Below are 13,652 nucleotides of genomic sequence, written 5' to 3'. Positions count from 1 at the left end.
TATTGTACCTTTCAGGGTACAATTATGAAGATTGTACCTTTGAGTACAAAAAAGTACTCATATCGTACCTCTGTTTTTTAGAGTGTATATGTCGCATACTGGTTTTCCTCTTTTATATTATTTGTAAATGGATGATATGAAGGGTTTTCGCTCACACTTTAAAGGAGAACTCTGGTGTAAAATGGACTTTTGCTGTAGTAAAACATGATAAAAAAGTACTTACCTTTGATGAACAGCACACCCCCGTTCTTCCACAGCGTTCAGAGATCCAGAAATTTTAATAGTTTGTCCAAACACCCTTCAGACTGGGTGATATAGGACATATTTTACCCTGATAAATCTCTTTTTCCATCATTATCCAGCTCAAAGTAGCTCCACACCTCCTTACTAGAATCCAGAGAGCCCTGACATTTAAAACGAGGCATTAATAACTTAAAAAGTGCACAAGAAGCTTAATAAAAATCACTGAGAAGAAGAAAAATTATATTCTAGTGGCAGATATTTTTAATTTCTTCTTCTGGTGTGATATCAGATATATAGCTGGAATGGTTTCATGAACTTTTCACTGGTGCCTGTACTTTAAAGAGGCACCAATCTGCAACATTAGAGCTGCTCTGCCCTCTTGTGGACCAGCTGTGTCAAATACACATCTAAAAAGTAATAAAAAAGGATCTTTCTGGTTCCATTAAAAACATTTTAAACATTTTAAAGAACATTTTTGTCAGAGCTTAATATGTAAAAAAGCTTTCAATTAGTAAAGAACCTTTACTCTGATTTTGTATACATTTAAATTAATGATGTTATTTGATTTTAAAAAGCATGTGATTAATCACAACAACAACCTGTGGTAATTATAATTGTGATGAACCATATTTTTCTTCTTCTTAAAAGCTAAGCGTTTAAAAGTGAATATTTAGACAGTAATAATAGTGTAGTGTGTTTTAGAAAGAGGAGGGATAGAGAGAGATAGAAAAAGAGAGGGAGAGAGAGAAAGAGGGATAGAGAGAGGTAGAGAGAGAGAGAGAGAGAGAGAGGTAGAGAGAGAGAGAAAGAGGGATAGAGAGAGGTAGAGAGAGAGAGAGAGAGAGAGAGAGAGAGAGAGATAGAGAGGAAAAGAAAGAGACAGAGAGAGATAGAGAGAGAGAAAGAGAGAGGGAGAAAGAGAGGCACAGAGAGAGAGAGAGAGGAATAGAGAGGGGTAGAGAGAGCGATAGAGAGGAAGAGAGAGGCACAGAGAGAAAGAGGGATAGAGAGAGGTAGAGAGAGAGAGAGAGAGAGAGAGAGAGAGAGGAATAGAGAGAGAGAAAGAGAGGAATAGAGAGAGAGATAGAGAGGAAAAGAGAGAGACAGAGAGAGAAAGAGAGAGGGATAGAGAGAGAGAAAGAGAGAGGGATAGAGAGGGGTAGAGAGAGCAATAGAGAGGAAGAGAGAGGCACAGAGAGAAAGAGAGAGGGATAGAGAGAGAGAAAGAGAGAGGGAGAGAGAGAGAGAGAGAGAGGCACAGAGAGAAAGAGAGAGGGAAAGAGAGGGGTAGAGAGAGCGATAGAGAGGAAGAGAGAGGCACAGAGAGAAAGAGAGAGGGAGAGAGAGAGAGAGGCACAGAGAGAAAGAGAGAGGGAGAGAGAGAGAGAGGCACAGAGAGAAAGAGAGAGGGATAGAGAGGGGTAGAGAGAGCGATAGAGAGGAAGAGAGAGGCACAGAGAGAAAGAGAGAGAGAGAGAAAGAGAGTTAGTTAGTTTAGTCATAAACACACCAAAACACCAGATTCTAAAACAGAGATAATCATATAAATCATATAATTAAAAAATATATATATATTCTCTATTCCCTCTGTTCAACTCAGAATATACTTAGTAAAAATGGTTTGTTTAGTCGCCCATGGTGTACCAAACCTTAATACACACACAAAAAAAACAACAAATATGTACAAAAATTAACTTTATTGACAAAAAAAAATACTTTTTTTTTTTTTTTTATTGAACTGCTTTAATCATTATCTGCGTCTGATTTCAGACTGTGTGAACTAGAGGCTGTTAAGGCCACACAGGTGGAGGCACCTATTATACACATTAAATAAACAGCAGATTTCTATACAAATGATGCAGAAAACAGAGCCTCCACCTTTAACTCCACTGTGGAATGTAGGTGTTCGTCCTGGAATCCATAACTGGTCTTTTCTCCATCAGTGAGGAGCAGAGCTTCAGCAGGAGGAGCAGCACTCGGCTGGGGCTGGACTGAACAGCTCAGGTGGGGGTGATACTGGTCCTGCTGGTCCTCTCCGCTGGGAGAAAGCTGTACCTGTACTGGGAGGAGAGTTTGTGACGATCAGTCCAGTGTAACTCCTTCTGGAAGCTCCACCACCACCGGAGCGCAGTCCTCCAGATCCGCCTCGAAATCCCAGCGGAACTTCTTGGTCAGGTGAGCTTTAAACTTCTCTGATCTTTTACGCAGAGTCGCATCGACACCAGAACCACCAGCAAACTGGAAGAAATCCTGATAAAAGAGAACCAGAAGACAAAAGAATACAGGGAATTAATGCACAGTAATAGACAATGGAAATTACTCAATTATTACTCAATTATTTGTAATGAATTAATAAAGTTACACTTATATAGTGCATTTCTAGACATCCAAAGGACGCAGTAACACTAATTAACACGCTGGAAAAAGACTGGAAAACGACTGTCCTCTCCTGAAAACTCTACCCAGAGGGGGACTTGAACCCAACACCTCAAGCGAACGTGCTAATAACTAAGCCACAAGCTGTCCACATAAGTTTTCTCAACATTTACAGTAAAACACTTTATTTTTATGTTCTAAAATTAAAGGAATATCCTGGGTGCTAGTGGTTGAGTGCTACAGAAAGGAGCTAAAGCACAATTATGAAGAAATTAGGTGTTTTTGCTCCTGCAGACAAGAAAAGCAGCAAATTATCTGTATACAAGCATTTCTGGACATGCTGAGAGACCCAGAAGCAGTATCTGGAGTGAGTGGTAAAATCAGGTGGTAGGGTAATATTACAGGAATGTTTTTTTTTTCTTTATTTTAAATCACATATCAATATGTTACAGCAGTGTGGATTACATCACTATGTGATTTATCTCTACATTTGTATCAGAGCCAAAAAAAAAAAAAAATAAAATGGTAAATTATTTCATCATTAAATATCATTAAATATCATTAAAAATGTCTTCAAATGTATCATTTCGAAGCCTAGTTTATTCTTTCCATTATATAGATTTCGTGAATTAAATCATACCAATTCCCAATCGATGGTATTCCATTTCTATTTGATTGCTTTTTTCTCGCCTCTACACTGAGAATTGAATGTAAAAAACCCAAAAAAGAGGTTCTTTTCAATTAAAAGTAAGTTCTGGCCCAAATATGATTTGTAGTTCTGTATAGATCTCTCTCCAAGAGGTCTTTATCGTTGACTATTAATAATGGCCGCTGTATGAATGGGATTTCTCATAACAATCAATCAAACAGTCATTGTGCTGGCAGAGAAGCTTCCCCTGGCTGTGGAGATCTGCGAAGGCGCAGCAGCCACAACCAGATGAAATATCACAGTTTTTATGCATTATTGAGATTTTGTCAGCTATTTCAAATATGCTGAGGGTCTGGACACTTCAGGCGAGCAAACTGAGTGTGAAATGACAACATGCCAAAAGTCATGGGACACCATAGTTCACCAATGTCCTTTTACAATAGGTATGTCAGAGTATAAACAGCCATTTCAGACACCTTTTATATCCCAAAGTCCTAGTCTTTACCTGCAGTGTGGAGGTGAGGAAGTTGTTCTGGGAGACGATGTCCACGAAGAAGTCTGGAGGAATCTCTCCCAGCTGGTGGTAAAGAACGGAGATGAGCCCCAGGTACAGATCCTTCCTCTCCTTCATGGCCTCCTCACTCTTACACAGCAGAGCCAGCAGCTGCTTCCAGTGCTCAAACGCCTCGTACACGTTCCCCACCAGAAAACACACGAACGCAAACTGCAGCTCCCCTGAACCAGAAACACATTTATATATATATATATAGTATCAGTATCAAATGTTTGGACACAAACTTGAATTTCTTGTCTCTTAATAAAGTGTTTGAGAGCATCAGTTACAGTAAAGTAGTGAAGAGGTAGAGTTACAGGTATACAGTGAATAGTGAATATTTGAGTAATTATGAGAAGCAAGAACTACTCAACTAAATAAAAAAGTTAAAAAAAAATGACTTTAAAGGTGTCCTTCTGTTAAGATCCTCTTGTTCTTGGTCTTTGTTAAATACAGCAGGATCACCAGAGCACAACATTTTAAAATGAATGAAAAAAGATGACCGTCAATCTGAATTATTTTGGTTTGTTGAACACTTTTAAGTCCCTTATGTGTTCCTTCACATTCTAGATCACTTCACTATTCAATTACAATGGAAATGATGGCAAACTTTTGACTGGTACACTACATGTGTAGTATTGAATATTGGAATTTGCCCAGAATTCCCACATTGGAGCATCCCTAACAGGCATGTATTCATGTGAAGAACTTTTTAAAGTCTATTTTTTATCATAAAATTATAACTCCCATTGTCTTTGAGATGTTTGCACGCTCTTTATTCCAAAATATAAACACATTCGGTAACACTTTTTATGAATCCTGTATTCATAATGCATTCATAATGCATTGTATGACATGCACAATACCTTCTAATGACTGTTATAAGCCTGTATAATAACTTGTAAGTACTTACAGCAACATTCATAACACATTATAAACTACAAGTATAAGGGTTTATGAAGAAAGGGCTTACAACCCTATAATATCTGTTCATAAGAACATTTTACAACGTAGTGTTGTAATGCACTATAACACATATGGTATATTTTGGTACAACACTACATTGTATGATGTTCTTATATACAGATATTATAAGGCAGTGTGAGCCCTTTCTTTATACTTGTAGTTTACTAGTACCTATGTTATTATACAGCCTTATTACAGTCATTATAAGGTATTATGCATGTCATATAATGCATTATGAATGCATTTATAATGCAATTATGAATACAGGGTTCATAGGAAGTGTTACCAAACATTCATACAGCAGAACTAGTTAAAACAGCTATTCCTACCCAGAACGTTGAGTGGCTGGTCTTTATGATGGTCCTCCAGCAGGCAGTTGAGGGCGTAGCTGAGGTCCATGCTGCACTGGGTGATCTGAGCGGGCGTGGCTCCCGGAGGATACGTCTGTTTGGGGATCTGTGAGAACCGGAGCTCGGTTCCCTCCCTCTGCTTCATCCTGGGGAGCCGGTCCAGCCCCTCCTTCATGGTCTGGCACTGCGTGTCGTTGCGGGGAAGGTTCTGCTCGGCTCGGTCTTTGGTGAGCTTCAGCTGGAGCTCGGGAACGACGTCGCTGAAGGCGCAGACTCGCCCGCTGAGCGGCTGCAGGGCCACGGCCACCTCCTGACTCAGCTTATCCGTCAGAGACACCCACTTCCTCAGCGTGTCGTAGGGGTACGCCCCAAGGTACGAGTCCAGCTCACGAAGCCCCGCCTTCACTCGAGCAACGTCTTCTGGATTCTCAGAGTCGGAGAAGTCCAGATCCTCCTCCTGTTTGTCCCAGTGGGCCAGAAGTAGCTCCCGGGGCTTCAGGAAGAGGAAGAGACCCTTCCTGGGGCCCACCTCCCCACCAGAGCTTTCACTGCTGACAGAGCTGTAGTGGAGAAAGTGCATCCCGGGGGGGATCATCTTCACCCCGCGGAACCGGGGACCCACCTGCCAGCTCTTGTAGTCGATACCCAGCTCTGTTCCTTCAGGAACGCCCAGCAGAACCAACGTAGCTCCTTCTTCAAACAGTCCTAGAGCCACCTCAGGGTCCATGTCTGCTCCTGCTTCTGCCATTCCTGAAGAAACAGAGCAGAAGTTCAAGCACATCTTATAATAATTACAAAAAACAACTTATTCCTATAGGTTTATTTCTATTACAGAGGTGGACCAATCTTTTGTTAGGAGTCCTGCCCAAGGACTTGTACCCAGACCTGGAATTGAACCTCAGTCTCCCATATAGTAGCTCAAAGGCAGGTGGTGTTATCCACTGCACCACATCAAACACTTAGATCGGTGCTGGACGATAATTACTTTTACTTTTTTAGAATCATCATCTACATATTTTTAACAGATATTTGCTGGTATATTAATTGGAACACTGGAAAAGGACCAGGCGATGCTTGCGGTGCTACTAAGCAATCCATGCATCCAATCTATCTATCCACCAATCTATCATAGACTCATCTATTCATCCATCCATCTATAATCTACCATCTATCCATTAACTGATCCACACATATACCATCCATCCATTCACCCACCCATCTATGTATCCATCCATCATCTACCCATCTATCCACCAATCTATCAATTCCCCATCTAGCCATCCATCAATCAATTCTTTCATCCATCCATCTACTTGACCATTCATATACTTATCCATCTAAACATTCCTCTATTCATCCATGCATCTACTTATCCATCTATCCATTCATCTACTCGTCCATCTAAACATTCATCTATTCATCCACCCATTCATATATCCATCTACCCATCCATCTAGCCATTCATCTACTTATTTATCTACTTATTCATCTACCATCCATTTATTTATCCATCTACCCATCCATCAACCCATTCATCTATCCATCTACCCATTCATCTATTCATTCACCCATTCATCTACCCATTAATCTATCCATCTACTCATTCATCTATTCATCCACCCATTAATCTACCCATTAATCTATCCATCTACTCATTCATCTATCTATCTACTCATCCATCTATTTATTCATCCACACATGCATCTACCCATCCACCTATCTATTCATCCATCCATCCATCTATACATCTTTTAATGAGTGATGAACAGTTAAATAAAGCTCCAGCACAGTGAAATAATACGAAATACATGTGAGTAAAGCTTTTAATAAACTAAATCTCTCTCTAAACTGAACACACATGTACATCTACAGTAATCTATAAGAGAGTGGTAGAATTATTATAGTTAAATATTAACCGGCGCTGAAAAAATAAAGTCATTTATTTATCTAATAAATAGAAACAGATTTAATTAATAAGCGGATTTACCCGGACTTACTGCTGCAGTGCAGAGAATAGAGGAAATATTAAATACAGTAAATAAACACAGATCCAAACACACACCGTTCATACAACGCCAGCTACACTAAAAACTTCCGGTTCAAAAGCTCGACAAACTTCAAAATAAGAGTCAGAACAAAAAAATTACTTATATAAAATATGTATCTCCTGTTTGTATTCTATTTTCATATTTCATAGCCAGTACTGTGGACTTGCAGTGTAGAATACTACTACTACTTCTAATAATAATAATTATTATTATTATTAATTATTAGTGGGAACCACTTTCACCTAAAAGCACTGTAAATGTAGATTCAGAGCATCAACAATAACCGATTCTGTCTATTAAACAACGTAAATAAAGTTTAGTTTTTATTTTTGTGACAGTATTATATAATGAAATGAATAAAGAAATGCTTGTAAACATGAAATATGAAATAAATTATTACATTGAGAAATAGTTTTTTAATATACAAGCATACAAGTCTGCAAGTTTACATTACGATACATATTTTTCTTTTTTGTTTTAATGAAACTAACCAATACAAAAACTAATTCAAATATTTTTCTTTAATGCTTCTATACAGCGCCTCTTATGTATTCGTTTTCCGGTAAAGGACTTTTATTTTGTACGGAGACCTTTATTGTGCGAAGTGGCTTTTATTTTGTACGTTTCCGGCAGCTGGTGTAGTGTTAGCTTTGGGAGAAGCAGCAGCAGCAGATCCTCCAAACTTACCCCCCCCCACTCTCAGCTCAATACCTGCATTACCCTCTACCTGCGCACACCTGAGCTTCTGACCCGGATTACCGCGCGCGCGCAGCTCCAGCATGGGCTTCAGAAAGAAGAACAAGAGCCCCCCGGTTCTGAGCCACGAGTTTGTGATCCAGAATCACGCCGATATGGTTTCGTGTGTGGCGATGATCATCCTGCTGGGGCTGATGTTCGAGGTGAGCTTTAATCCGGGTTTAAACCGGTTAAACTGAGACTAAACCCCTGTTTTAAACCCCTGATTAACCAATCAATACTAAAACCCTCATTTAAACCACTCATTTGAACCCCTAATTAACCAATCAGAGCTAAACCTCTGATTTAAACCATTATTAACCATTCAGATATAAATCCCTGATTTAAACTCCTAATTACCCAATCAGAGCTAAACCACTGATTAACCAATCAGAGCAAAACTCCTAATTTAAACACTTGATTAACCAGTCAGAGCCCAGACCTATTCCTCAATACTGATACCCAATTATAATTTAGGCAGATAATTATCTGATTATAATTTAATAGCTAACAAATTAGTGCCCATTCCACCAATAGAAAGCTTATTAATGTTAACCAATAAGAGCACAGACCTATTTATAAATTCAGAGAGCAGCTCATCCATGATTGTTTCTTATTGTGGACACATGACTGTAAATATTTTAAGGTTAAAATCATGATCTAACATAAATAACAAGGATTTCTTTCAGTGCTATGTTACACAGCTTTAAAGGGTCTGCATTTTTGCAGGGTGTTCTCATTGGTTGCTTGGAATCCCTTCTTCTTGAATAGCACAGTTAGACATATCTACCCAACAAACAAATAAGTGCCCATTCCACCAGTAGAAAGCTTATCAATTTTAACCCATAAGAGCCTAGACCCATTTCATAAAATTGATGCCAAATCTTTTCTTTAATTTTCAAATATTTTTCTGTTTGTATTGTATTTCTGTAGTCGTTAAGATTTGCTTTTTGATTTCAGGTAACGGCAAAGTTTGCCATCATGTTCATCACTGTCCAGTACAATGTCACTCAAACATCAGGTGGGTCTATAGCCTTCTTTCATTTTAGGTTAATTTATGGTTGAGCCTTGATTTATACTTGGTTAATTCTTGGTTGAACCTTTTTCATTTTTGATTTAGTCAGGTTTGAGGCTTGATTGAGCCTTGATTACTTTTCGGTTCAGTCTTGGTTGAGGTTTGCGTAAATCTTGTTTCATTATAGGTTGAGCCTTGATTGAGCCTTAGTTGAGCCATGGTTCATTCTTGGATGAGTCTTGGCTTAGCTTTGGTTCATTTTTGGTTGAGCCTTGGTTCATTCCTAGTTGAGCCTTGATTACTACTCGGTTCAGTCTTGGTTGAGGCTTGCGTAAACCTTGTTTCATTCTTGGTTGAGCCTTAATTGAGCCTTAGTTGAGCCTTGGTTCATTCTTGGATGAGCCTTGGCTTAGCTTTGGTTCATTTTTGGTTGAGCCTTGGTTCATTCTTAGTTGAGCCTTGATTACTATTCGGTTCATTCTTGGTTCAGCCTTGATTGAGCCTTAGTTGAGCCTTGGTTCATTCTTGATTGAGCCTTGGTTCATTCTTGATTGAGCCTTGGTTTAGCTTTGGTTGAGCCTTAGTTTAGCTTTGGTTGAGCATTGGTTTATTCTTGGTTGAGCCTTGGTTTAGTCTCAGTTTAACCTTGGTGGAGTCTGTCTGTTGGATTTAGTCATGATTTGAGTCTTGGTTCAGTCTTGTTTTACCAGTAATGGTTGAGCCATGGTTGAACCTTGGTTCATTCTCGGATCAGTTTTGGTTGAGCCTTGGTTGAGCCTTGTTTTTTTTTTGGCTTAATCTTGGATAAGGCTTGGGTCAATCTTGGCTGAGCCTTCATTCAGCTTTGGTTTGGTCTTGGGCAAAATCTGCATTTTGCTCCTATGTTTATTGTTAATTTAGAAGAGAAGCCTGAGCCGGTGAACTTTTACCAGTACGGACCGAAGGACATCGCCACGGTCTTCTTCTACCTGCTCATCGCCATCATCCTCCACGCCCTGATCCAGGAATACGTGCTGGACGTAAGTGATGGGTTGGGTTCTCTGTGTGTTTGAATATGTAAAGCTTTCTGACATGTAGAAGAAGAGATAAATGGACAATTATTGTTTGATTAATGGAAAAATTACATTATTATTATAATTGTTTTGTAGAAGAACAACTGCCAGATATACATTGTGTCAAAAAATCTTTAAAAACGTGATAGCACTGCTTTGTCAAATTATTAATTGTTATTTATATGCAACAAATTTACTTTAATGCAGAGGTTTTAAGTCAGTGTATATTTTATTAAGCCAATCTTATGGCCATTTGAGGCTTAATTTAAAAATAGTGTGTAAATTGTGTGAAAAACCCTGGAAATCACAGGTGCTCACCATAATAATGAAATCATGATACTGTGATTTTGCGATACTATACTAATATATATATCACAAGAAAATACATAATAATATTGGCATGTTACACTATAGAAAAAAAATATATTTTTGCTATTTTTGAAAGCAGTTTATTTTATCTTTGTTTTATTATGTCGTGTATTTACTTAATCGTCTGAATTTAAAGGTATAAACATGCACTAAATAAGCTGCACTTATATGTTGTGGTAGATTTGTAGATTCTAAAGCTCAATCACACACAGATTTCCATAACATACTACTATACTGGCTTTAGCTCTACTGACTGAAGCTGATAGTGCTTTAAACTCAGCATGTTTCCTTAATATCTGTTGAAACAGGTGCATCTCAGAAAATTAGAATATCATTGAAAAGTTAATTTATTTTAATAATTTAGTTTAAAATGTGAAACTCATATATTATATAGATGTAGTAAACACAAAATGATCTGTTTTAAGTGTTTATTTCTTTTATTGTTGATGATTGTGGCTTACAGCCAATGAAAACCCAAAAATCAGTGTCTCAGAAAATTAGAATATTATATATAAGACCAATTGGTACTTTCTGCAGTGTGCCAAGTCCTGCTGGAAAATGAAATCCACATCTCTATAAAAGTTGTCAGTAGCAGAGGGAAGCTGTAAGATATGAAGTGCTGTAAGATTTTGTGGGAAAACAAAACTGCACTGACTTTAGACTTGATAATAAAACACAGTGGATCAACACCAGCAGATGACATGTCTCTCCAAACCATCACTGATTGGTGGAAACTTCACACTAGACCTCGAGCAGTTTGGACTGTGTGTCTCTCCACTCTTCCTCCAGACTCGAAATGTAAAATGTACTGATGATCAGTGATGGTTTGGAGAGTCATGGTTAAGATGTTATGATGTGTATCTGAACTCCAGCAGTGTTTAATGTGTAGATGTTTGTAACGTGGTTGTTTATTGTGATGTTGTTTGTTGTGATGTGATGTTGTTTGTTTTGGTCTCTCTCTGTGCAGAAGATTAACCGGCGGCTGCACTTGTCTAAAACGAAGCACAGTAAGTTTAATGAGTCGGGTCAGCTGGCAGCGTTCTACCTGTTCTCCTTCATCTGGGGCTGCAGCATCCTCACCGCCGTGAGTCCTGATCACCACCACCTCACCACTACTCACTAACCTGCACATTTCTGTCTGTCTGTCTGTCTCTGTCTGTGCGTCTCTGTCTGTGCGTCTCTCTATCTGTCTGTCGCTGTGTCTGTCTGTCTGTGCGCGGGTCTCTGCACATGTCTCTCTCTGTGTCAGTATGTTTAATTGATTGTGTGTGTCTGTGTGCGTCTCTATATGTCTTTGTGTATATGTCTGTCTGCATCTCTTTCTGTATGTGCGTCTGTGTGCGTCTCAGTCTGTGTCTGTGCATGTCTGTCTGTCTGCGCGTCTCTTTATCTCCTTGTCTGTGCGTCTCTGTCTGTATGTGCGTCTCAGTCTGTGTGTCTGTGCACGTCTGTCTGTCTGTGCAACTCTGTCTGTCTCTTTGTCTGTGCGTCTCTCTGTCTGTGCGTCTTTGTGCGTCTCAGTCTATGTGCACCTCTGTCTGTCTAGACGTTCCTGTCTGTATGTGCGTCTCTGTCTATGTGTGTCTGTGCACGCCTGTCTGTGTGAGCGTCTGTCTGTCTGTGCGTCTCTGTCTATGTGTGCGTCTTTGTGCATCTTAGACTATGTGCACCTCTGTTCGTCTGTGCGTCTCTCTATCTGTGCGTCTGCGTCTCTGTCTGTCTGTGCGTCTTTGTCTGTCTGTCTGCGTCTCTGTCTGTGTGCGTGTCTCTCTCTGTCTATGTGTGCGTCTTTGTGCGTCTCAGTCTATGTGCACCTCTGTTCATCTGTGCGTCTCTGTCTGTCTGTCTGTCTGCGTCTGTCTGTGCGTCTCAGTCAGTCTGTGCGTCTGTCTGTGCGTCTCTGTCTGTCTGTCTGCGTCTCTGTCTGCGTGTCTGTCTGTCTGTCTGCGTCTGTCTATATGTGCGTCTTTGTGTGTCTCAGACTGTGCACCTCTGTTCGTCTGTGCGTCTCTGTCTGTCTGTCCGTCTCTGTCTGTGCGTCTCTGTGCGTCTCTGTCTGTCTGCGTCTCTGTCAGTCTTGTGCGTCTCTCTGTCTGTGAATCTCTGTCTGTCTGCGTCTCTGTCTGTCTGCGTCTCTGTCAGTCTGTGCTTCTCTGTCTGTGTCTCTCTGTCTGTGAATGTCTCTCTGTCTGCGTCTCTGTCTGCGTCTCAGTCTATGTGCACCTCTGTGCGTCTCTCTGTCTGTCTGCGCGTCTCTGTCTGCGTTTCTGTCTGTATGTGCGTCTTTTGTGCGTCTTTGTCCGTGCATCTGCGTCTGTCTGTCTGTGCTTCTCTCTCTCTCTCTCTCTGTGCGTCTCTGTCTGTCTGTGCGTCCCTGTCTGTCTTTGTCTCTCTGTCTGTATGTGCGTCTCAGTCTATGTGCACCTCTTTTCGTCTGTGCGTCTCTGTCTGTCTGCATCTCTGTCAGTCTGTGCTTCTGTCTGTGCGTCTCTCTGTCTGGGAATCTCTCTCTGTCTGCGCGTCTCTGTGTGTGTGTGTGTGTGTGTGTGTAAAATTGATGGTGTTTCTCTTGTTCTGATAGGAGGAATTTGTGACAAATCCCACGTTTCTGTGGGAGGGATACCCTCATACCCACATGACGTAAGTGTGACCTGCTCGTAAAATAAACACACCTTCTCTCATTCAGTGTGTTTCTTTCTTTTAATGATTTTTTACATTGTAAATTTAATATTAAAGATTATATTAAAGCTCTACAGGAAGACATGCTGAATTATTCTGTAAACAAAATGTGTTAAAAAAAAAGGTGTTATGATTAATACTTTAGATTTATCTTTGAGGACAGATCTGCACACTCTTGGTGAGATTTTAATCTCAGTGTCTTCATGAGGGAGAGTCACCTGGAATAGTTTTCTCAGCGTCTTGAAGGAAGGAGTTCCTGGAGGTGCTGAAAAATAGTTGCTGCTTTTCCTTCACGCTGTGAAGCTCCAGCTCATCCCAATTAAATCACCTCAAATCACCATCTCAGTTCATCAGGTTTAGATCAGCAGATTAATGTGGAGGATTTTTTTGTTTTACTGTTTACTACAGTTAAAATCATGCATCTCGGCATCATGTTCTCCTCCACCAGTCTTACACACTGCTTTTGGATAACTTTATGCTGCTTTACTCCTGGTGCAAAATTCAAGCAGTTCAGTTTGGTGGTTTGATGGTTTGTGATCATCCATCTTCCTCTTGATTATATTCCAGAGGTTTTCAATTTGCTAAAATCAGAGAAACTCATTTCTAAGTGGTCTCTT

General features: G+C 39.9%; 2 protein-coding genes across 3 annotated transcripts in view; one reads left to right on the top strand and one right to left on the bottom strand.

The window, feature by feature from the left end:
• Positions 1 to 1,921: 1,921 nt before the first annotated feature.
• Positions 1,922 to 7,229, bottom strand: aar2 (AAR2 splicing factor). 2 transcript variants are annotated; one of them, XM_007237649.4, is made up of 4 exons: positions 7,125 to 7,229; positions 5,117 to 5,887; positions 3,774 to 4,003; positions 1,922 to 2,493 (listed from the first exon to the last, which is right to left on the bottom strand). In XM_007237649.4, exons 1-4 carry the CDS (start codon positions 7,204 to 7,206, stop codon positions 2,326 to 2,328), a joined length of 1,251 nt encoding a protein of 416 aa, XP_007237711.1. In that variant the 5' UTR covers positions 7,207 to 7,229; the 3' UTR covers positions 1,922 to 2,325. The 2 variants fall into 2 exon arrangements, with proteins under 2 accessions (XP_007237711.1, XP_007237712.1); XM_007237650.4 differs by having other exon boundaries at positions 7,135 to 7,223.
• A 595-nt stretch (positions 7,230 to 7,824) lies between these two features.
• zgc:113278 (Translocating chain-associated membrane protein 1-like 1-like) overlaps positions 7,825 to 13,652 on the top strand; it is a 17,325-nt gene continuing 11,497 nt past the window's right edge. Inside the window, exons 1-5 of the mRNA XM_022676776.2 lie at positions 7,825 to 8,084; positions 8,881 to 8,941; positions 9,836 to 9,954; positions 11,324 to 11,440; positions 12,938 to 12,996. Coding sequence (XP_022532497.1) covers positions 7,965 to 8,084; positions 8,881 to 8,941; positions 9,836 to 9,954; positions 11,324 to 11,440; positions 12,938 to 12,996 — 476 coding nt within the window. The 5' untranslated portion in view covers positions 7,825 to 7,964. The remainder of the gene's footprint in view (positions 8,085 to 8,880; positions 8,942 to 9,835; positions 9,955 to 11,323; positions 11,441 to 12,937; positions 12,997 to 13,652) is intronic.

The sequence above is a fragment of the Astyanax mexicanus genome, chromosome 13 (assembly GCF_023375975.1).
Source record: "Astyanax mexicanus isolate ESR-SI-001 chromosome 13, AstMex3_surface, whole genome shotgun sequence".
NCBI classification, from domain to species: Eukaryota; Metazoa; Chordata; class Actinopteri; order Characiformes; family Acestrorhamphidae; genus Astyanax; species Astyanax mexicanus.
The sequence above is the reverse complement of the archived record's forward strand: the minus strand, read 5'-3'. Positions and strand labels throughout refer to the sequence as shown.

Excerpts from the sequence above, each read along its gene's own strand:
- aar2 (XM_007237649.4), bottom strand. The coding sequence starts at position 7,206 with ATGAACGGTGTGTGTTTGGATCTGTGTTTATTTACTGTATTTAATATT. Across the intron at positions 5,888-7,124 it reads CACTGCAGCAGTAAGTCCGG|GAATGGCAGAAGCAGGAGCA; the intron begins GTAAATCCGCTT and ends CTGTTTCTTCAG. Across the intron at positions 4,004-5,116 it reads CCAGCCACTCAACGTTCTGG|GGGAGCTGCAGTTTGCGTTC; the intron begins GTAGGAATAGCT and ends TTTCTGGTTCAG.